The following is a 24,706-nucleotide window of genomic DNA, read 5'->3' on the forward strand; positions in this document are numbered from 1 at the left end:
CATTCCGATGTTGACCGTAATCAAATTTTCAAACTTTGTCAACAAATGCAACCGCCAAGTATGCATAATAATAGAATTACTGCATTCAAAATATGCACCATCATCTTTGCATGATATTGTTGCATTCGGATAAACAACTACTATACGTTTGCTAGCCATTTTGGAGAATTTGTATTTGTGAGAAAGAAGAAAGAATAGATTTAAGGTAAAAGTTATTCAGAGGAAGGATGAAGTATATATAGTAATCATCTGCGAAAAGTTCACATACAATTACATGTGCATGTGCATGTGCGCTATAGCATTATCCCACTATTGTGCTGGTCGCGTTTGCGTTATTGTTTCTTAGTTTATTTCGTGACGGACGATGAGCGCCGAGAGAGTCACCACCAGTGAGAGTCACCACCGAAGGAGCAGCGATGGTGGGAGTTCCAGATGAGAGAGTGACGATGGAGGCATTGCGAGCGCTGGGGTTTTTCAGAGGGCTGGGGTTCTTCGCGGAGGGCTGGGGTAAGGGGCTGGGGTTCTTGGAAGCTTTTAGGGTTCTGGGTTCTTCGAAGACAAAGGGTTCTTTGAAGAGAAATGGGTTCTTTAATTTCGAAGAAAGATGGAGAAGAACGCAGCGTTTAGAATCATGAAGGAACGCAGCGTTTTGTTTTTTAGAGGACCTTTTGGCCACGCTTTTGAAGCGTTCCAAAAGAGTTGTACGAAACGGCCACGCTTTTAAAACGCTACTATAACAAAACCCTGTCGCTACACTTTAAAAGCGTGCCTGTTTCTCTCTATGGCTACGCTTTTTAAGCATGGCAAAAAAAATGTGGCCAAATCTCTAATTAATTGCCACCCTTATAAAAGCGTGACTATAGACCCTTTTCGCCACGCTTTCTAAATATAGCAAAAAAATGTGGCCAAATCTGTAATAAATCGCCACCTTCATAAAAACGTGGCCATTAACCACGCTTTTAAAGCGTGACAAAAAAAAGCGTGATCATAGGCCTTTTTTCTTGTAGTAATATTTAAAAAGGTAAAAGAATTGAAACAACCGTTATAAAGGTAAATATGATTTTTTTTTATTAATAAAAAAAAAAAACAATAATCCTAGCACCCAAAATACGAAGCCGAACAAGCTGACAGCCAACGAAAAGAAAACTCCACCCACATATTAAAATTAAAATGGAAAAAAAATGGCGGTAAGGTTCACCAAAAAATGAAAAATGGCGGTAAGGCGGCAAGAGATGGCACATGCATATCATACGTCCACTTCCACTATCCTTTTTACTCTCGGCTCGGGTGTCTTCTTAACTTCTTATCCTTTCCCTCTTTGTTTCATTTGTTAAGAGACTATTTTAGAAAGAGTTCAGGGTGAGAGAAGTTCTTCACCTTAGGTGGAACTGCTACCAGATTTAACCTCAGAATATTGCATATCATCGATGGATCTTTACGTTCGAATCGCAATCGATTTGAAAATGGATAAAGATTGAAGACTGCAGTGAAATTTGAAAGGTATGCTTCTTGATATACCTTTTAAGTGAAAAGAATTTATTAAGTCTGGTTCACAATTCAACTTAAATTGCAATGAAAAATGGGGTTTATTTGGCCTGAATATTAGGACCTTAGCCATTGATGCTAATATTTGGATTCTTTGCAGGATTCACTTTCTTTGCCGCGTGGGTGTTTTTTGGGGGTTTTGGGGGGGGGGGGGGGTATAGACTATAGAGGGAGGGAGGGGGATCTCATTGATGTTATGCGTAGTTTTGAAAATCTGATAAAACCTGCAAGCTAAGCTGGTCAAATGAGGGACATAAAATAATGTAGTTTAATTCTACAAACTAGATCTAGAATTACATTGCTGAGTTTATCTCTACTTAACTGGTTCAGATTCCTCTCCATGAAGCTAAAGAGCGTATTATACTTTAACATGATACAGTCACGGTTCTAGTCTGGGAAAATCTGCTGTCTCTCTGAGCATAAAAATTGAAAAGGCTAACTGAAGAGGTGATTAACAGTGACTTTAATTTTGTTACTGTATACAACACAGGACGGGTGAATGACAATGATTTGTCTTCATGCTCCACCGGTCCGTTAATGGTTGGGAGTGTTGGCAAGCAGCTCTGGCTGTTCCGGGTTTGGTTCCGGGTTTGGTTCCAGATTCAGATTAAGCTCTTCTGGTGTGTTTGCTGGAGCTGATGGCTTTTTCTTCTCCAACTTGCTAGCTGGGAAGTGAAGCCTGGCCTTCAGAGGGCGCGGTGCTCTTTTCTGCCTGTCAAATCCCCGCACGCAAACATATCCTACAGAGCATTGTTCATAATCTCTTTAGATACGACTGGTTATCTGGTCACTTGTTTTCTCTGTTAGCAATTGCAACTAAGAGTAGTAACTCATATATAACTAAATTACGAATCTGGAGATAGGTGTAACAATGTTCATATGCAAATACTTTGTAGTTTTGCTAGGAATCAACAATCAGCCAACAAAGTAGTAGATGAACAAAGATTAAGGACAAGCAAAATTTAAAGGGAGATAGAAATGTTGGCTGAAAAAAGTTGGTTTCTAATCTTTTTCCAATACCTTAATATATGATATGCATGAACATTCTGGTAGGAGAAGAGGATATGGAAAACCAACTATGAAGTGCCGGTTGATTGTTATCACACCGGTAAATGCAGGTTGAAATAGGATAGTCAATTGAGAAAAATCACGATTAAATTCTGGGAACTAACTAAATCTTACCTCTCCAAAAGCATCGTTGAATTTCTTGTGTTGTTAAACCTGGTTAACATAAAAAAGTAGGCTCAGCTTAGCTTTTTGATATATAGTATCTGCCTTACTATGATATTTTAACTTCGAAGCGTTTACCTCTAAAAATGGTTGGGATGGAGGTTCCGAAATATACTGTTCGCCTCCTGAGGTTCCAGATCCAACTTCGGGGAACACTAATTGGGTTAAGACTTGATTCATCATCAGCAAATACCTGATTCAAATGACACGTTTAGTACTGCTTTAGTTACATACATATACATTCAAGGATATGTGAGATTTCACACTACTTTACCTCGTTGACTTGGAAATAGGTGCCATTTAATGGAAAACTCCCTCTCATAGCTGTTCGACATGGTATCTATGCATGAAATTCAAGTCACTTCAATATAATGCTTGCATTTTGAATGCAAACTATTGCTCAATTCATTTTTTAAAATTATTATAAGATTACTATGCATAAGAATTAACAAAAATCTATGGTTTTAGCATCAAAATTACTATTCATAGTTCAAATTATTGTTTTGATAAGCATGCAGACCAGGATTGTCCCTCGGACTATCTGTGAATTTGCTTCGCGGAAACTGTTGCATTGAAAGCACTCTTTCTCATTACAGAGCTGGCCACAGTCCTGAAAGCTGCATTTTTTTTCTGGTGGCTGTGTAGAATTTGCTGTCTCACCTGATGTGCATGTCCATGTATTTGGCAAAAAGGATTAGAAAACGTATCAAAATCTAACAAATCACATACTGTAAAACTTCCCAACTAATTATGCAGTGAAGCTTACAAAACTTTACAAGCATTTTAAACTAATCAAGTGGGTTCTAGTACTCGAGCAATTTTATCCACCTGGAGTCCATATAGCTAGAAGGTATTTTCCTGGATCATCAGGCTCTCGCTTCTCCCACTGTAGTGCATAAGTAATAAGCAATGTTGGACATATAGCATAAAAATAGTTGAATGGCAAATGTTGAAATTACTAACCCCTTCTAATAGACGATGTGAATCTGGGAGTTCATAACTGCATACAGGCAAACAAAAGATTAGCGAAAGTTCTTAGAACATTTGACTTGTATCAATCATTGGACTGATACAAAGCTTGTTGAAAAACTTTATACTGGAACTCAATTAAATGCCAGATTCATATGAATTCTCTCGGTGTGATTTTAGATAAATGCAAAGATCCTACGATTGCTTCTTTTTCTTGCTCTTGTAGTATTTGTTACTTCCGTTGGCCCACATTTCATTTGCTATCAAGAATGCCACTTCTGGTTAATTAGTTGGAACTAAGTTAATTTTTACTTACACCCAATGCTCTGTGCGCAATCGATTCACATTCTTTAGCTTGGGCGTTGGAATGCAGGCAGCTTCTGGAGTAAGGGCGACCAAGGCCTTTGACATTTCACCTTCTTGAAGATCCATGTTTTCCTCCATATAATTTTGTACATTCAAAGTGAGTTCTTCCATGTCTACATTGATGGCTGGAATTTCACATGTTTCCTCACAAAAGGCATCCTCTATATCATTTCCTAACACTTGGGTGCATTCTGGTTCTGGAGTTGATGGCTCTTCAATAATTGGTTGGCAAATATTGATTTCGGATCTTGCTTCAAGTTGTTTGCTTGCTTGTATTTCTTGAAGTTCTTCTGCTTGGCTTGTATTTGTAGGGAGAGGCAAGGGCAATTGATTGATGGTTACCGACAGGTTCTGATTTGTTGCGTTATTTCCGTTTGCGATTACTATACCTTTTTGCTCTGGTCCTGGTAGGGCAAGTCTTGCACTGCAAATAATAATATATACTGTAATCGCATCTATCATAACTTGCAAATTATATCTAAAATTGAATTTTCAAAGTGCTTTGCACATAATTATTTCAGCTATTGATAAGTTTGTTTTCTAAGTTGACTGTTACGATGTTGATAAACTGTAGTCATATATATTTTGCTGTCCATATAGAGGTATTATATATAATTATACTGCATAACAGCATAGGTGAACTTCATATGATTTTCTCCGGATTTCTGTACCTATTTTGCCAATAGTAATATTTGCAATACTTCTGAAGCATTGGAATGAAGAGTTCTAGTCCTAAATCATGGTAAATTGCATGACAATCATACTAAGCATAACAGATGCAATGAATCATAATTCAACAAAGACATACCTTGCAAAAGCACTTGCAAAGTGTCTACATTCCCCTCTCATTGGGCATGCATTGCAGTTTGGTTTATATTTTGTACAGAAGACCTGCATGCATTAATTTTAACTTATGTCCTAATAGCAAGTGGATTTCACTTAAAATGGGGTTAATCTATGCTGTACAAGATAGTGCAGTTTACCTTTCCAAATGTAATCAGCTGATAGTGCAGCTCATACCTGGAATATGTTCCAATAATACAAGAAAAAAAAAAATCAATCAGTAGATAAATAGTTTATGATTTAGTATAACTTAATTACAACTTATGTGATATTGTCATATCATTAAAAGAGAGATACTTTTATTTTTAATGTACAACTGTAAATTAAAGGTAAATTGTTACAGTGTTCTTTGGTCTAGCTTGCACAGTCGGGGCCAAAGATATTTTTGTATGGATTCCAGCACAGGGTACCTATATAAGCCAATGGTGTTAGATCTTATTTAGTTGAATTAGTGGCTTATAGGCTTATACGTTTTATTTTGGTAGTACTTACAATTCTAGAAGATGCAATTGTAGTGACTCAGGTAGTGGCTGGAGAGGCACCCATCCCAAACGTACTGCTATTCGTCCAACATTGGTGTCAACCTATTGAAGTGCAACAATTGTTCATATCTGTTCCAATTTCCTGTAATTGTATTCTTTTTTCTCTTCTTTTTTTTTTCCAACTTACCGGGAATGCAAGATTATGCAATGTTAAAAGTCGCACACACTCCACGCTCTTCAATCCCAATCCCCTTATGTTGAGCAAGTATTCTCTGCAAGCATGAGTAGAATTTGCTTTATGCATTTTTCCTGCTTGAATGAATTGCATCTAAATATTTAATGGAATATCTTTGTGTTACAAGTGAATTGAGACCTCAAGTTAACAAACTTTCAGTCGACACATGACAATATCATATGTATGGGAAATACAATTCTAATAAAATGGTTGAAAATTTTCTTTGCACTTACTTTGCTTGATCTGGTGGAACATCTCTTAGCCACTCAAGGTCAATGGCCCCATGTTTATCAACCAAGAGATTTAAGAAGTTCTGCATATTATATATGATTCACTATTAGTTGCATTGAAGCTTTTTTCTCTTTCCAAACACCGCATTTAAACAACATTTCATTGTTAATTGATTTTACCTTAATACGTTCAGCAAGCATGTTGTTCATGCCCCTTTCCTTGATTGCATCAGCAATCTCTCTGACGTCTGCACGTCTAACAGCATCCCAGTCCAAAGAGTCCATGGTGTTTTCTGTCTTTTCCCTCTTCCCGGCCTTATCTTGTGCTTGTCTTCTTAAACTATCCCAATCAAAATTATCTTTTTTATCCTTTAGGTGCACCCTACTCTTTGTTGATTTTGTGGAGGCAATTTTAGTGTGTTCTTTGACGGTATTGCTCTCATGACCACAATCTAATTCCCTTGGTTTCTGTATAGGATCTTGAGTTTCTTCTAAAACATGCAAAGCATTTTTCTCTTTGTGATTACTTTGTTGTTGACTGTGAAACTGAGATAGCATACATTGAGAATGGGCAATTGCAGCTTGGGTTTCAGACTCTGATGCTTGAACACCAGGCCCCTTCATGTCATTTTCTTCTTTATTCTTTCTGAAATCAGTTGACAAGTCTTCTATTTCAAAAGGGCCAGCTTCAAGTACTCCTCCTTTAGGGGTCATTTTCAAAGAATATTCATTACATGTGATGATGGAGGCTTCTGGGAAATCTTGGGTAACATTCAACTTTTCTGTTTGGTTGCCATGCTTTATGCCTATAGATTGACCAGATGCATCTCTTGAGTTCTCAGTTGATTTGCTTTTTTGACTGTTTACTTCATGTAATGTTGTCAAACTTGCCATTTCTAAAAGCTTACTGAAAGAAGTTCTATCATGAAAGATGTTGTACTTGGCTGCACTTGATAGTTCTTCTACTTCTGAGTTGCTTTCTGAGCATGATCCTATCTTCTCTGGACTTTGCTCAACTGAACACTCTGCACATATTTGAGAGGTAATGACAGAGCATTGGGATGACACCATGTCACTTAACTCTTTGCTAACACTCCCAATACACGAAATTTCTTGTGCTTCCCCTATGGTGGTACCAATTGGTCCACTTTCCAATGGACAATGGTTGTCCCTCATATGTTTCTGAGTTGATTCTGACAGTTTGAAGTTTGATTCATCTGTTGAGCTAGTTAAGCTCCCATTTGTTCTGCAGGAATCGTTGCTGTCAACAACTTCTTTTCCTTCAGAATGTTCAGTGCTCTCAATTGTCATAGAACTCAAGTCATAAGCACATGGATTCAATACTTTCTGTGAACTCTCCTCTGGTTCCACAATGTACACTTCTGGTTGTGGTCTGCTGACTAACAAGCTTGTGCTTCCCTCATTGTATGTTTGATACTTGTTGCTTGACTTCAGGGGGAATCGAGCAGCAAGGGACATGAATGCAGAACTGCCAATAGAGTGGAAAATATAAAATGTTGCAACATCCTAGTTTAGTTAGTTTATATATATATATATATAAAGAGGCACACACACATACCTGGAAAGATGGTCCGAGACATTTTGTGTGAGGAAAACTCCCACCACTGAGTCCACAACTGATCCTTTCCATTTTGAAAATCGTCTGTCTCCTGTTGAATAAGCTCCATATAATTAATATGTGAACCACATGAAATGATTTTATTTTAGTTTCTGTATTTGATTACCATAATGTATGTTAGCTTTAGGACTAGGATTTGCCTACAAGTCTATTTTAGTATTGGAAATGAAATACCTCACTGGGCCCCTATGTTGGTATTTATCTTTATTAAATTACTAACAAATTTCTCTTTCAATTTTGTGTAAATTTGTTCAGTTTCTTGATCTCTTGGTTTCCTGCTGTATTTTTCCATAACACAGAAAAACAGATAATGTTAATTTTTGCTGGTATCTTTACAAAGGATAGAATTTCTCACATCTTGCCTGTTTAGTATAAGTTATTGGGTATTTGTTAGATTTGTGTGTGAAGTGGTTAGTGTTCATATCCTAGGAAGTTCACCATGGATACCTTGTACAAGATGCATCCGTGCAATAAATGAGTCGGCCCTTCCACGGAACACTTTTCGTTCTTCTTCCCACCATTTAGCCTTGTCTTCATCCATTCCATCAATTCCAGGACTGTTTATATCTAATAGAAGAAGCTTCCACACTCTATTAGTCTCCTCATCAAGGTCAACTTTAGGTCGTGGGCGTTGTTTTTTAATGAGATCAAATGAGCCCTCATAGGGAATGATGGTGCCATATCCATTGGCAGGGCCTTTGTGCTTTTGATGTTGCTGGTTATACGGGACAAGTGTATTCTGCCCATGTAATAGAAGTTCTCTGCTTTCTCTATTTATGTTTAGGTGCCTAAATTGCTCTGTTAATTCGTCTGCACTATGCACATTTTTCCATGTCTCTTCACTGCCAACAACTGCATCAATGAGTTAAACTATCAGAACAAAATGCATGATAGAATTATTAGGTTTGCAGCAATTATAATGCTATTGGGAAAAAAGGTTCAAAGGTTCAGTTGGAATACCTAATAAGTTGTTCAAGGGCAAGCTGCAATTTTCCAGCATAACTTTTTGATGCTGCTGCATTTCACTTGTGCAAGAATATGCTGAACTGACAAGAGTGCTTCTCTTTTTAGTTCTTTTCTTTTTTTTGAGTGTTGCTCCCATATCTGCAACTAAAGCATCAATACATGTCTGTTCTCTTTCAGCATTCACAGATGTCTTTCGTGTAGGGAGTTTTGATCTTCTTTTGGTTTGCATAGGCTGCCATGAAGATAAGTTATATCTGAATGACTGGGGTTTATCATGAATAACTCTTTCTGTAGCTGTAATCATGACTGGGACTTTTACTGCATTATATTCAGAACTAGTGGGCCAAAAGTTTGAAGTTGAGGCGTAAGGACTTGATCTAGCATCTTGAGGGCACACTTCTACTTCTACAATTTTTGTTGCACTTGCTGAAGATGTATTGGAATTTTTCCCCTTTTCACTTCTCCTTTTCTTCTGAATATTTGGAAATTGAATCCAACTCTCTTGGTAGTGTGCCTGCAACATATTATATTGTACCCCAATCAGATTAATGCTGTTGGTATCCTCATGCTTAATGGTTCCTGTATGCTTTCTCTTGGAACCAACTGCTTGTAAACTTGTGGTTGAAATTCTTGTGTCACTGCTTGATAGAATTTGTGCCCTGTTTCTGTTTTCATCCTGTGGACCCTTTCTTTTGTTGCCATTCTCTATCGAGTTAGCATGTGGCATTGCCCAACAAGAATTGCTTTCTGAAAGAGGTGTACCGAGGGCTTGTCTTCCTTCATTTGTCAAAGTATTTGTTGCTGCAACAGTTTCTCTGCCTAAATTTATGTTTGTATCTTCTATGCATCTAGAATTTCTCTGCCTTTGTTGATCTCCTACGTCAAAATTTAAGGATCTTCGGCATGTCTTTTTGGCAGATTCTGGCATCAATGGATTAGTCAATTCTCCCGTCACTTCTATTTGAGGAGTAGAAGTTGTGTTTGATCCCTTCTTTCTTACATATTTCCTTTTGCTGGTTGAGCTTTCTTTTGATTGATCAGACTTTGGGGTCTTTGTTTTACTGTTTCTCCTCGGTTTGCCTTCTATGATGACCTTGGGGCGGTGCTTCTTTCTTCTTGGTTTTTGTTGTGGTGTCTTGTTCAGATTAACATGGGGATTTATTTCCTTATTCTGGCTCTGATTCTCTTGGCATTGTGTAGAAACTGCACCAAATTCTATTAAAGGATCACAAAGTTCTTTGTTTTGTGGGCTGTCATTATTGTTGTGCTCTGCATCTGAAACTTTATTCTCTTCTCTGCCTTGATCCTTCTTTTCCATATGCAGTTGTGTCTCTGCATATTGTGTGTTTCCTGTTCTGACAGCATTATCTGGACCATGTGGGGCAGCATAAGGAGTGTTATGGCGATAGTAAGTAAAGAATGATGATCCTGGTGCATATCAAGTGAATGTCTGTCAGAACCTTATGGTTTCAGATTTATTGAATATCAAAAGATGAAAAATGATATATTTATCGTGCAAATACTTTTTTCAGTTACCAGGTGAAATGAAAATACTTTCATTAGAAAACTAGTTCTGTCAGATTCAACTTCGAATGCAAATTAGCATGCTTAAGATGAAATTCCTCAAGTCAGCAATAAATGGAAGATACAATATAAACATGAAAGTACTTCCAAAATTAATAATTTGTAGGAATTTACAATTGTTTTTCTCTATGGCAGCAGGTTATATTCTCCTGTGGCCTTTACCCCCTCCATTCATGTTATTCTCAGTGTCATATCTTTAAAATACTATGCGTTTACATTCTTCAGCCTGACTATGTCACTAATTATTTACCCAACCCAGCACTCATCATGGTTCAAGGTGTTGCCGAAGCAGAAAACATTTGTATAATAATATAAGAGTTTAATTTTTATAAAAAATTTTCTACGTTGATGTTTATTCAATCAGATTCGACCACGTGGATAAGAGTTTTGTACTGTGTATCAAAATTAAACAAATAATATAACACAGCAAAGCATCAACCCAAATTTACTTTCGTTACCTCGAGGATCTTGACAATTGTGAGTAGCATTGAACAAGGGTTGCCCATAAGAGAGATGACCTTGGCCAAGTAAAGCACAGGTGGGGTTTATCTCTGTATTTAAATTAGGAACAAAATGATTCCTCAGAAAATCTGCATATGCTGCAACGGAGGTTGCTGAAGCAGCATTAGCCTGAGCCAAAAGCTCCGCAAAGCCGTTATTACTCGACACAGAATTGTTGTCAAAGGACAATCTTGCACTTGTTTTGTCACTGTCACAGGCAATGTTTGTTACTGCAGCCTCATGTGGTAGCCGAAGGTGTTGCCTGGTCTCAATTTCTGCATTGGTTGAGGATTCACAACATGCAGATACCGCATTAGAATGTGACCCGATCTCGATTCCTTCTCGAGGAGCATAGATTGGCGGCGGTCTTTGAAGAATAGGCTTCGAAGGGGTGTTGGGGATCCATGGAACCTCTCCTTGAACCTTGTTTCTATCAGTTTCTCCAATCTCCATTCTTTGGTTGAAGGCCTTTTCAGTTAGAGCTCTTAAATCCCTATTAAAAAGGATTAAAATTGACCCAAACAAAAGAAGGAAATGACAAGAAAATGGTTACAGAACAGACAAAATAGCCGAGTGGATGGAGCTCTTTCAGGGTATTCTACAAAGCTCAATTTTCCGAGAAAAGACCCACATCTTTACTCAGTTAGGTGCTGGTTGTAAGGACCCATTTTCAGTGATGTGCCGCCCTGAGGCAAAACAAGGGTTTTCTTAGAGACAAATTAAATTGAAATTAATAGAGATAAATTAAAGATAAGTATAGATGCAGTTCATGAACATTGATAGAGGTGAAAATGTACCTGTCGAAAGTAACCGGTTACTGACAAAGCTGGTGCTAGTCAAGATAGTAATTGCAATAGGATTTAAGAGTTTTATGCCCATAAAATAAAAATTAAACTGAATTATAAAAATCGCAGAGACATGTCGACCATGTGTGTCGAAAGCCGAAACGGAAAATTGGCTGATTCTTCTTGATCACTCCGCTTTTTGCTGGCGGTGAATAGGAACCCCTTCCATGAGACCAAAACCAAATTTAAAACGAAAATTCGGAGAAAATCATGGAGATGTAGTTACAGTAGGTATAGTGAGTCAATGACAATGAGGGAGATCTGATATCTATCCAGGGCAAAATTGAGGGAAAAAATATTACTTTACAGAAAGTGAGAACCGATAAGCATGACTACACAAAATTCTATATGTTTGCATATGCTGATATGCACCCTGCCTCCATTATTATACTTTATAGATCTTGTTGGGGTCAATTTAATATTTGTTGAAAGGATTTATTTGTATCCTGCTCCGCCGCACCTTAATTTCTCACAGCCTTTGCAAAGGACGCGGCGCGAAGACGAAGAGAAATGATATTTGTACTATTCGAAAAATAGGCTACGTAATTCTTACATGTCATGCAACGTTTTGCATGTACATGTTTAGAATTACGTGCCATGCAAATAATTTATTATACATGTAGGAATTTTTTGGCAACACCAAAGGCCCGTGTTCACATTGTTTTGCATTAAACATAAAAAAGTGAAGCCCCATAATGAATATTAGTTTAATTAAAATTAAAAATAAATTAGATGAACATATATATTAAAAGCAGATTATTTCTATGGAATAGAATATTATAAATTGATTTAATAGCAGATATCGATTATTTTCCTAAATATTATTATTATGGAAAAAAATTACTGTGTTATATTCGTTTTGATTTTTAACTTTTTATGCAGCTCTATATTTAATTAGTATTTTGGCCTTGGATAATGCATACGTCATTCTCAGATAATGCAGTGGATAATTTTTTTCATAGATATTATGAGCATAAAGATTAACTTTTTTTCCATAGATATTAGTACGATCCAGATAAATGTTTAAAAATTTTTGTATACAATCTCTTCATATTGGTTTTTTAAGGATTAGCTTTAGATTTATAACTAAATATGAAAATATAATGAGAAGTATTAGAGGACTAGTAAATTTTGTAATTTATAGCTATTAATTAATTATTATTGATATTTTTAATAGTGTGAAATTTCATCCAATAACATAAAATTACTCATTTTTTGTTACTGATTAAGTATTAGTCAAATTTTAATAAAAATACTGACTCTCTAGACTTTTATAATAATGATTACAATAAATATCAATCATCATGGCTTTAGCTGATCATGACAACAAAAGTAAAGAAAAATCAAATTAGAAGAATGCAAAACCAAAACTAGTAATCTCCTTTGTTTTCTATTATTCAAAAATTAAAGTACAATCTCCTTTTTCAAAATAAATATTGGGAATTTAATTTAATATGCATGAAACATAATATTTTAATATTCTAATTTGATTCAATAAAGCATATTGAATACTCTTGAACAGAACTTAGGGGAACTAATTGATAATCACGAATATAAAAGTTATTATTACCTTGTTAAGTAGTCAAAAAGAAATTTTGGTAATCATATATTAGACGGTCAACGAATATCTACTATCATACAACTTGTTATTGTTGTTGTTCAGTCAATAAGTGTTTACTCTCTTTTATGGGAAACAAAATTTATTTAAATTTGTTCATTTTTATTTGGTAATTATAAATATGATGATTTAAAAATATTCTAAGGACATAAAAATTAGGAGTATATAAAAGACAACAAGACAAATGTAGATACAATTGTGTATTTTCTGTATATTGTGATTCAATGATTGGAATAGGTATATATATAGAGTGAAAATTTTGTATAGATCAGCAAATCTTTTCAAATCCTCAAAGATCCTTAAAATTAACAACAAAGATATTGATATGGTGATTCATTGCTTCTGAAATAATATTGGAAGAAACAAACAGAATATATCATAAAATCTAAATAATTAGAGAAAATATCAATCTAAATGGACCTGAGTATTCTTTGATGAATTTTTGTACGGGTTATTTGTGATGTGTGATTCAATACGCCCACATAAATTAGAGGATGAAAGATGTCGAGAATGATCAGTTTAGACAAATTGGTGTAAAAGAGTCGAGGAAAGAGAAACTTGATGAAGATGTCAGCTAGTTGTCCCGAGGAGAAAACAGAAAAAAGTTTCATCATGCCAACTTAAACTTTTTGGCGCACAAAGTGACAGTCAACTTCTAAGTATTTGGTTCACTCATAAAAAATAGAATTCGCCGCAATACGGAGAGCACTATGATTATCGCAATATGAAATCGGAGGGCGAGCACAAGTGACATGCAAAACTTTCAGGAAGTTTAGAATCTATTGAAGTTTACAAGTAAATTTACAAATGCACGATATTTTGCTTTTGTAGACGATCGGGTTACCATATTTTGCTTTTTAGTCTTCCAAGAAATTGGAGAATCTCCGAAGAAGAAACAGAATCCTGTCAACGAGCATCTAGTGTCTCGATAACCAGCCCAATCAGAATTACTAAAACCAAAAATCTGTAATGCTAAACTTCTAGGAAAGAAAAACCTCTTCCTAGGCTATTTTTCAGATATCTAAGAACTCAGATAGCATCACAATAACGAACTTGAGTGGGGGCAACCATAAACTAACTAAGTTGTTGAGTGGCGTAGGTGATGTCGGGGCAGGTAGTAGTGAGATAAATGAGACGACCAACCAATCAGCAGTAGATAAAAGGATTTGATATAGGAGGGATCATCTTGGAAAAGTCATGTAACACTATCCATAGGAACAGATGCAGATTTTGCACCCAAGAGACCGAAATCATTTAATAAGTCCAAACAGTATTAATGTTGAGACAAAGAAATGCGTTGTGCACTATGAGCTACTTCGATTCCAAGAAAATATTTCAAAGTCCCTAAATTCTTGATTCTGAAATGAATATCCAGAGTTTGTTTAATTGAAGCGATTTCAGATGAGGAATTACCAGTTATCACAATGTCATCAACATAAACTAATAAAATGGAAACCTAACTACATATAACTTTAATGAACAAGCTGTAATCAAATACGGTCTACTGATACCTACAAGAAATATGACGTAAAGAGAGCTTTTCATACCATACTCAGCTAGATTGACGTAATCCGTATACTTGAGTATGCAACAGCACTGGTTTGAGCGACTAGAAATTAAACCATGAAGAAGAGCCATGTAAACTTCTTGTGTCAATTTTCCATGTAGGAAAGAATTATTCACGTCCAGGTGGTGAATTGACCATTTCTTAACTGAGGCAGAGCTAATACAATTTTGATTGTTGTTTACTACCGAAAAGAATATCTCAATAAAGTCCACACCCTCTATTTGAGTAAAGTCTTTGGCCATAAGGCGAGCTTATATCGCTCAATGAAACCGTCAAGACACCATTTTATCTTGTAAATCCACCTACATCCGATGGAATTTACATTAGGGGGATGATCAACTAAACACCAGCTCTAGTTTAACTCCAAAGCAAATAATTCATCTCTCATAGCATTACGCCAATAGGATAACATATTTGCTTCCTGAAAAGACTTTGGCTCATAGTCAGAGTGCAAGGATAATATAAAATAACGATAAGAAGGTTGGGGTGATGCTCAGATGCAGGAGAGGTGGGAGAAGAGGGACTCGATAGAGTCACTAAAAGCTGAAGAGGGTTAGTAAGGGATGATGACTCGGTTGTGGTGGGTATTGGGTGAAGAGAGGATGGAGTAATGGAATGTAATTATTGGAGGTTTGTTGGTTCAATGGACAGGGATGGAGGCCCAATAGGAACGAAAAGGAATGTTCTTTTGTGTTGTTGAGCTGATGGTGGGTTCAAAAGAATGGTTGGGCTAGATAAATTATGAAGAAAAATACTTTTATGAAAGAAAAAAGAAGACTCATAAAATTCAACATTTCTAGAAACATTAATTTTCAAGAGATACACCACCACGATCTTTGCCAAGTTAAAACTCAAAATCTCCGCGAGTGGGATGAAACTATCGTCCTCGCTAAACCTGGAGCAAGTGAAACCACACCACTGCATCTACCTAAACAGGTACATCTCAACCACATTGTGAAATAAGTAGAATTACTCTACTGCATCTACCCAGGTAGGTACATCTCAATTCAAAATTTATTCTATTATCGACTTCCTTCTCAATGCATTTCATTCCGTTCATAATCAAAATCATCATCAGTCATCACCATATCTCATTCATACTCAATCATCATCCTCTCACATTCTTATAATCATCCTCATTATGTCTTAATCATAAACCATTATCATCATGTCTCATTCATACTCAATCATCCTCCTCATCCTACCTTAAACATAAACTGTCATCCTCATGTCTTAGTCTCATTCAATCTTATTTCTAGTTCCTCTATCCTCTATTCCACTGACTTTAGACTCATAATAGGGTTTACATAAATTTAGAAGGCTCGAAGAATGATTAAAAATACAAAAAATACATTTTTTACAAAACTGGGTGGTCATGCGTACACATGGCTCCCCCGCACGCATGAGTTGAAAGTTGGAAAAGTCGCGTACGCGGACCACCCTCCGCATACGCATGCGTGTCAAAAAGACATGGCGCGCACATGAGCCACGTTTACATACGAGAGAGCACTTGGCCGAGCCAAACGCTCACGTACGCATGATGTTTTTGCGTACGCATGCATACTAGGTTTTCAAAAAGCTGATATGCTGTAGAATTCAATTTTTATCGAAAACTTCAAATACGCATAAATTTTTCATTAGAAATAATTTTTTAACCATTCATGAACCATTGGAAGACCATTGAATAAACTTTCATAAAAATCTAATTTCATTAAATTTTCAACTTCGAGGACACGGTTACGGTCCGCCAAAGTTGGTCAAAAATTCATTTGACCTAAAAATAGAATTTGCCAAATTTCAAAGAATTTACAATCCAAACTAATTCAAAACCATACCAATTCATCTCTAACCAATCTCAAGATATATTTTCTTCATCCTCTACCTTTCTATCTATTCAATTTAATAATCTCCATTCACAATTCACCAATCCTTATCTTATCAACAATCAATTTCAACAAATACTAACCCAATCACAACCACATCAAATTCTCATCAATTCAATTCATCACACTTACCAAACTCACATTTTCGGGCCTCAGGCCCAAAATCCACAGCTTCCAGCCCAAATTTCATCAATTCATAAATTCATAAACTCATAAATCATAAACAATCAATCAACAATTCATCAATCCATCATTCTCAATCACCAAGTTCATATCACCTTCTTTACAATTATTCACTTCTAAGTAACTCATACTACATTCTCACAACTCAAACAACCAATTACCAATTTAAAATCAAAATTAATACTTCATCAATTATAACATTTAATTCCATCTAATCCTACAATTTAATCATATTCCTAGGGGCATCTAGCCTAGGACTTCATGTCATATTCCATGGTATTTAAATAAAACTTAAACCGTACCTTAGCTAATTTTTCTCTAAGCTCAAAACCACCAAAAGGACTTCTTCCTCTCAAGCTTTCAAGTTCAGCCACAAGAGTCCAACTCCAAGCAATCCAATTCACCAAATCAACATACATTCAATCTAAATTCATACATTGTACCAAAATCAAGCACTAGGGCTTATCAAATTCAACTAACCATAAGAATTTAGTGATTCTTTACCTTACCCATTCGAATTTGGGGTGGAACTCACTTGGAATCCACACTAGAGTACCCCTAAAGAATCAAAATTCTAATATCTTAGCACCCTTAAAACAAAAAATATGAATTGCTAGAGAAAAGAAAACTAGACAAAAATTTTAGAGTTTCTTATCACAAGGCTAAAATAGAATTGAAGAGGATTTCGAGACAGACAAGTGGCCAAAACAGCTCGTCAATCGAAATTTTGGATCAAAAGTTATGAGTGATTGAAATTTGAGGTGAATAGTGCTCTAGGTTTTGGTTCTTCCCCTTTTCTCCCTTCACATCCACGAGCTCTCTCTCTCTCACTTTGATGAGAATGAGTTGAATTTTGTGTGTTGTGGGGTATTTATACTGTGGACTTGGGCTCACTTGGGCCCAATTCACTCGATTTAGCCCGTTAGCCCAACTTTGGGTTAAAACCTAGTGTTTTAATTCGTATTTTAATTATTTTTATTTTTCTAATAATGAATTTTAATTTCTTAGTTCTCTTCACTCAGAATTAATTATCTCACTTAAAATGTCAGACAAACATAAGCCGGTACTGTCGGTTAAGTTACCAATATGCATTTTACACATTTTTCCGCCAAAAAATTATATTTTTCCGCTCGAAAAAATTTTTCGAATCAAAATATCATTGTTAAAATTTCAAATTACTAAGTTTTAATTTTTGACTCTGTCCAGGCACGTTTTAACTATTTTAATTTAATAATTAATTATCCAAATAATCCTTTTGTAATTTTTTCTGAGTCTTACATCCTACCCACCTTATTAAAAATTTTACCCTCAAAATTTAGTTGCCTCAATCTCGCTTTCAAGTAATGACATATCTTTGTCATTCCTTGGATAAATTAAAAATCTGCTTTTGTGAGCTTCAGACAGTATCTCATTTTTGCAAGTGTTCCCTATACTTGATATGCAATCTCTCTCCTTACACCTCCGAACTCCTTCTCAATTCTTCTTAATCTCTTCTTATTTTCTTTGTACCATAATCCTTAACATCTTCTATAGATCCTCACTCTCGTTGTGCTTTCTGACTATCAGTCTTAAGACCACTTGTGATTTATAACAGATTCAAACTTACACATTCAGCCACATCCTCCACTCCTAACCTCAGATCCGCAAACTTATTTAATAACTCATATTTCTAGAGCATCCTCCAAGCCACACTCAAGGACTTCCTACTCAAAACATCTGTCACTATATTCAGCTTTCCAGGGTGATAATTCAAGTTAAGTCCTAGTCTCTTACTAAACCCTTACTCCATACAGGTAATGCTTCCGAATCCTCAAAACAAACACAACAGCCGCTAGCCCCAAGTCATGCGTCAAAAAAGTTCACTTCATGACGTCTCAGATACCATGAGGCATAAGCCACCATGTTCCGATGTTACATCAATATGCAAACTAAACCCTTAATAATGCATCGCGGAAATCTCTGAGTGGTTTGTTAAGTTCAAGTAACACGAATACTAGCGCTATAGTTAATTTTCTCCTTCAAATTTGAAAACTCTTCTCACAACAGGTCGTACACACCAACGGTGTATCCTTGCAAATCAATTTACGAAATTCAAAGCTTGACAACTCCTCATGATGTCGCATACGCATAGTTTTATCTTCTGACTTCATAAGTCGTGTTCTAACATGTCGAGAGTTACATCTAGGATTTGTACGCGACGCCGAAACAAGTTCGAGTTTATTTTGAAAGGATTACTAAGCTCAAACGAAGAAGTACAGAGGGTTATCACGATAAGTCGAGAGGATTATTTAGAATTACGATAAAATGATGTTATAGGAAAACCATCGAAATGCACCAAAAAAAGAATTAAAGTGTATCTCAAGAAAAAATCCAAATCCAGAACCTTTCATAGAAAGAATAAGGCATATTAAATCGATTAAGTCTTAGCTGATACTAAAGAAACACAAGTTCAAGAAGAAGGCAATCTAACTACAAGTTTCCAAAGATTTAAGGATCGCTTGATTGTACCAAAACAAGGTCAGGCTCACTTTGAAAGGTACAAGATTCATACATGAATACATGAAAGTAAATAATAGGATTGAAAAGATGATCGAATCATTTTCAAAGAAAGAATCCAAGATAAAAACTCCGATACAAGCTACAAAAGAAAGATAGATCGAATCACGAAGATTTATTAACACACTTTCACACATAATGCCTTCTACTATCGTCTTTGCTCTTCACGGACATAATTGGTGCTCCCCACGGGAAATAATTAATCAAACAGATTTCTTTCTCAGTAGTTCCTATGACAAAATCCTAATTTCTGCCAGCTCTATCGGTGACATTCTATGCAACACAATTAAGTTAAGGTTCAGCCTTAAGGTTGACACTTTCGATCCTAAAACCTTTATCTCCGTCATAGGCTGTGAGCAAACACAGTGTTTCTGTAACAACCCAGACCACCCGCTAGCACGATATTGTCCGCTTTGGCACACAAAGCCTCATGGTTTTGCCTTTGACGATAGGGATGATAGCCGAAATCCCCCACACTCACTTGTCAAAACGCGTCATGCTAGGGAGAGGTATCCACACCTTTATAAGGCATGCTTCGCTCCCCTCCCCAACCGATGTGGGACCTTACAATCCACCCTAAGAGAGCCCAGCGCCCTCGCTAGCACATCGATCCGGGCTCTGACTCTGATACCATCTGGTACAGCCCAGACCATCTGCTAGCACGATATTGTTCGCTTTGGCACACAAGGCCTCACGGTTTCGCCTTTGACGATAGGGATGATAGCCGAAGCCCCCACACTCACTCGTCAAAACGCGTCATACTAGGGAGAGTTATCCACACCCTTATAAGGTATGCTTCGTTCCCCTCCCCAACCGATGTGGGACCTTACAGTTTCAGTACTATACAATGTAATTATAGTTCGGTAATCAGTGTCACATTTACCTCAATTCAAAACCTCTGATCTAGCAGCCTCATCCGTTGTCACAGCATATGCGCAACCTTGTTGTTGGGCCCTCTCGACACTTTGTTGGCTTTTGATAAACCCCATTTTAGGGTTTATCTTATGTTGAATTTAGAGTATTTTTTAAACTTTTCTCATATTTACTCAATGAAATAGCATGGTTTTGTGATTCTCTCTTAGTTTGTGCTTAAGTGTGAAAACATGCTTTTAGACCTTTAATTTGATGATTTTAATTCACCTTTGATTCCACTAGATGTCTTGATGTGTTTGCTAGTGATTTCAGGATTCAAAAGGCTAGGAATTGATCAAAGGAGTGAAGAGGAAAGCATGCAAACTAGAGAACACATGAAAAAGTCAAAGATTTGGATATATTCATCCACGCGCACGCGCAATGTACGCTCACGCGTCGGTGGCCGCACGTGATTTTTAAGTGAAAAACGTGCCCAGCGAATTCTGAAAAGCTGTGGGGCCCGATCCAAACCAACTTTGGCACCAAAATGCTTAAAAGGACCAAGGATTGAAGGGGATTCCATCAATCATTCACATCTTACATCATTAGTGACATAAGGATTAGTTTAGAGTGAGTTTTAGAGAGAGAAGCTCTTACTTCTCTCTAGGATTAGGATTAGGATTAGGTTTAGGTCAATAATCTTAGATCTAGGTTTTGATTCATGCTCTCTTCTACTTCTACTTCTACTTCTCAATTCTTTGTTGTTACATTCATCATTCTTTTATTCCTTTGTTGTAATTTCTTCTATTTTGTTACTATGCTTTGTTGTAGATTCACTATCGTCTCTTCTCTTCTCTTTTCTTTCAATTCAATTTGAGGTAATTCATGTCAATAGTGTTCCTTTTGATTGTTGTTGTTAATTTCTTGCAATAATTGTTGTTAGATTTCATTCCTGTTGTCAAGTTACTATGCTTTTCTTTTATACCTTCCAAGTGTTTGTCAAAATGCTTGAGAAGATGTTAGAATAGAATTTTATGCTCTTGGCTTGGGAAGGTAACTTAGGAATTCTTGAGTTACTAATATCCAAGTGATTAATAGTTGATAGCCATTGACTCTAGTTCTCATTAATTCAATTAGTGAATAGCTAGGACTTATGGACTTGGATTGATATAACTCATTTGACTTTCCTTTATTTGATAGAGGATGACTTAGTGAGATTAATCCTTGCAATTATCATATTGTGGTTAGTGATAAGGATAGAGAGCCTTGACCACCAAACCTTGCCAAGACCCTTTTGTCATTTGATTTCCTTTATCATTTACTTTTCTTGTTTCCTAATCAAAATCCCAAAATATACATGTCCATGACCAATAACAAGAACACTACCCTGTAATTCCTTTGAGAGACGACCCGAGGTTTGAATACTTCGGTTTATAATTTTAGGGGTTTGTACTTGTGACAAACAAATGTTTGTATGAAAGGATTATTGTTGGTTTAGGAACTATACTTCGATGAGATTTCAATTGTGAAATTCTATACCATCAAAAATTATTCATCAAAAATCACCAATACCCCATCCACGCGAGGAACCCTTGCCATTTGCGTGCCCTAACACTTCTTCCCTCCAACGTTCCATTCTCCCCTTCGTCTCCCTCTCACTCACGACCCCCCAAAACCCAGAACCACCGTCATCACCTGCCGTCTGGCGACCCACCGCCGCCGAACCTACCCCCTCTTCTCTTTCTTCTTCCTTCTCCGTTTCTCGTTCCTCTTCCTCCTTCCCTATCTCTTACCCCCGCTCGCCCCTGCTACCGTCAGCACCACCGCACACCCCACTGTTGCCAGTGACTTCCGAAACCACCACAATCACCACCAACCATTCTCTTCTTCCTCAGTCACCCCCTCTTTCTATCAAAACAGAACCTACGTCCCTCTACCCTGTGCTCGATTTTAGGCGCTCCTGCTCCTCTGTTCCCTAGGCCACCGCGAGGTCCACCATCGCCACCATTTCTGGGCAGCGTTGTTATCTTCCTCCGCTTCCATCTCTTTTCAATTATGTCTGCTCTCCATTCCATGTTCACCATGCTCCTGCCCTTGCTCTGTTTCTTTACTTTCATTTTAATTTTGTTTATTGAATTTAGTTAGATTAGTAGATTAATTTTGTTTGCTAGGTTAGTTAGATATGCATGCTGTTACGTAGATAGGATGTGGTTAGAAGATTTTAAGCCTGATAAATGCTCCGTTCCTGTTATCTAATTGGCTTAATATTGTTGCTTTGCTGAATGATGTGATGTGATGCTATAGGCACTCTTGTGACTGCTATGCTGATTCTGTTCTTAAGGCTTGTTTCACTACTGCCGTGCTGAATTCATTTGTGTTGTTTACTTGTATATGCACTCTGTGTTTACATACATCATATGACCAATTACCCATACTATTTCCTTGTGAACATTATGAGCAAGAACCTTTAGAACCACCACAACCCTATCATGATTACTACCAAGAACCATCTCTATACACACCGTCTCTATACCCTTCTCAAGAAGAACCACCTTCCTATTATGAACCTTTTCTCTAAAATAATGAACCCTCCTATCCACTCCAAGATCCAATAAATGATCCCCTCACTTTGCTACTTCAAGGACAAGCAGATATGCAAAGGAACACTGTAGAGTTTGTGACTAACTTGACTAAGGTAGTGCACACTTTAGCCTACCAATGCTTGAACACTCAAGGTGCTTCCGTGACCACATATGAAAGACCAAAATAAAGAAGAGCAAAGCATGAAGAAGAAATTGAAAAATCCGGTAGAGAAGGAGGAGCCACAGCCTGAGACCAGCCAGTTGCGACAGTTGACCCTCACCATGAGCCCGAGCAGTAGCATCGAGGACGATGCTCCATTTTAAGTGTGGGGAGGTCACCGTCGTCGCCGTCGGTGGAGTAGCTATTTTGGATGATAAGTTCGGATATTTATCTTCTATTTTGCATTATTTTAGTACTTTGCACTTTCTTTTTATCGCACTTTTGGATTATTGTATATAGTTGTTATTTTGAGATACTTTTATTTTAGTTTTTTACATTTTGCACTTTGCATCCTAGATATTTCATATTTTAGTATATTTTTGCGTTATGTAGTTGTTTTGGTTTTTTTTTTTGTTGTGATTTGAAACTATTTTGGATTGTTGAGACCTAGTTTACCCTTTTACATAAGAAATTTGGTTTGATCGGAAAAGAAGGGATAAACTAGAAAATTTTAAAATTTCAAAATCACAACATTGTATTTAGAATAAGCCTAGTCAAAACAGCAAATTTTCCAAAGGACTTATCTATAGGGTACCACCCCAATTGATTGAGAAATTTTTGTGGAATTTACTTGAATCATATACATTTTGTGAAGCATATTTTTGAAGCTAAGAACACAAGTATGTGAGATTTGAGCCTAATAGTGTGGTTACATCTTATAACCACTTATATTTCCTTCTTATGTATAATTGTTCTCTTTCTATGATTGTGATCCTTGATTTGCTTGATTCTTTATGTCCATTATTCCTTGTATTCATGCATTTACATGATTGAAGCCATCATTTCATTAGCTCACTTGCCCAAAAAGCCTTACCTTTGATCATCCTTTGTTAACCAACTTTGAGCTTATGATTAACCCACTTGTTCATAATTTTAGCACATTACAAGCCTTAAAGTGAAAAATAATAAATGTCCTTAATTTGGATCTTTGATTAGCTTAGGCTAGTATGAGTGTATATCATTCAAGTATGGGAAACTTGGGACATTGGTTGGAAAAAGGTGTGTGTTGTATTGTTGTTGAAAATATTAGGAGTTGGGTACATGCTCATGTATTAATTAAATGTAAAACCATATGCATTGATACTTTTGTATATACTTTATTGCAAAAAAGAAAAAAAATGAGAAAATAAAAAGAAAGAAAAGAAAAAGATAGAAAGAAAAGAAAAAATAAAGAAAAGAAAAAAAATATATATAGAAAAAGAAAAGAAGAAAAGAAAGAAATAAAAAAAAGGGACAAAATGCCCCAAAATGAAGTCCAATAAAAGAATCAATGCATAAGTGTTGTGAAATGTAAAGAAAATGCATGAATATGTGAAAAAGTGAAGAATGGATAGTTAGGTTAGAACTTAATTTTATAGGTATTCATCGGTTAGGTGGGAAAGTCTAGGCTAACCAAAGATTCAAACTCTAGTCCACTTAACCATATATAATCCTACCTTGACCCTAACCCCATTATAACCCTTGAGAAAGACCTCATGATAATTGTATGCATACATTAAATAATTGTTGATTGTTAGATGAAAAACAAATTTTGGAAAGCATTAAATAGAGGAGAATTGAGTGAATTGACCCCTAAACACTTGAGTGACTAGAGCGGATACACATCCGGTGAGGGTTCGATTGCTCAATTACATGTTTTCACCATAATCATTCTTATTCATGCAAGTTTGTAAATCTTTTTGATGATTCAATACAATTGTGGGATTGGATTTGATTTCTATTACTTTAGCCCTTGTGCTCACATATGTTCTCTTGGGAGTTGATTTATTTTGATCAAGCATTTGCATTCATAATAGGTAATTGCATGTAG

The 24,706-nt window shown here is 36.4% G+C and overlaps 1 protein-coding gene across 1 annotated transcript; it reads right to left on the bottom strand.

Moving 5' to 3' along the window:
• Positions 1–1,782: 1,782 nt before the first annotated feature.
• On the bottom strand, positions 1,783–11,926 carry LOC107648803 (DNA glycosylase/AP lyase ROS1). The gene is made up of 20 exons (XM_088489501.1): positions 11,388–11,926; positions 10,548–11,276; positions 8,500–9,933; positions 7,987–8,391; positions 7,480–7,570; positions 6,081–7,389; positions 5,904–5,983; positions 5,623–5,707; positions 5,446–5,537; positions 5,295–5,363; positions 5,094–5,130; positions 4,919–5,001; positions 4,061–4,534; positions 3,739–3,775; positions 3,604–3,661; positions 3,296–3,435; positions 3,050–3,115; positions 2,854–2,968; positions 2,728–2,766; positions 1,783–2,285 (listed from the first exon to the last, which is right to left on the bottom strand). Exons 2-20 carry the CDS (start codon positions 11,041–11,043, stop codon positions 2,080–2,082), a joined length of 5,316 nt encoding a protein of 1,771 aa, XP_088345627.1. The 5' UTR covers positions 11,044–11,276; positions 11,388–11,926; the 3' UTR covers positions 1,783–2,079.
• Positions 11,927–24,706: the final 12,780 nt, after the last annotated feature.

This window comes from Arachis ipaensis, chromosome B6 (assembly GCF_059453495.1).
Source record: "Arachis ipaensis isolate K30076 ecotype BB chromosome B6, ASM5945349v1, whole genome shotgun sequence".
NCBI lineage: Eukaryota > Viridiplantae > Streptophyta > Magnoliopsida > Fabales > Fabaceae > Arachis > Arachis ipaensis.

What these genes read in the sequence shown, in the direction of transcription:
- LOC107648803 (XM_088489501.1), bottom strand. Translation starts at nt 11,043, where the DNA reads ATGGAGATTGGAGAAACTGATAGAAACAAGGTTCAAGGAGAGGTTCCA. An exon ending in GTCTCGGACCATCTTTCCAG is followed by an intron (nt 7,390 to 7,479) that starts GTATGTGTGTGT and finishes CTCTATTGGCAG; the next exon opens with TTCTGCATTCATGTCCCTTG. An exon ending in CACATCGTCTATTAGAAGGG is followed by an intron (nt 3,662 to 3,738) that starts GTTAGTAATTTC and finishes TATGCACTACAG; the next exon opens with TGGGAGAAGCGAGAGCCTGA.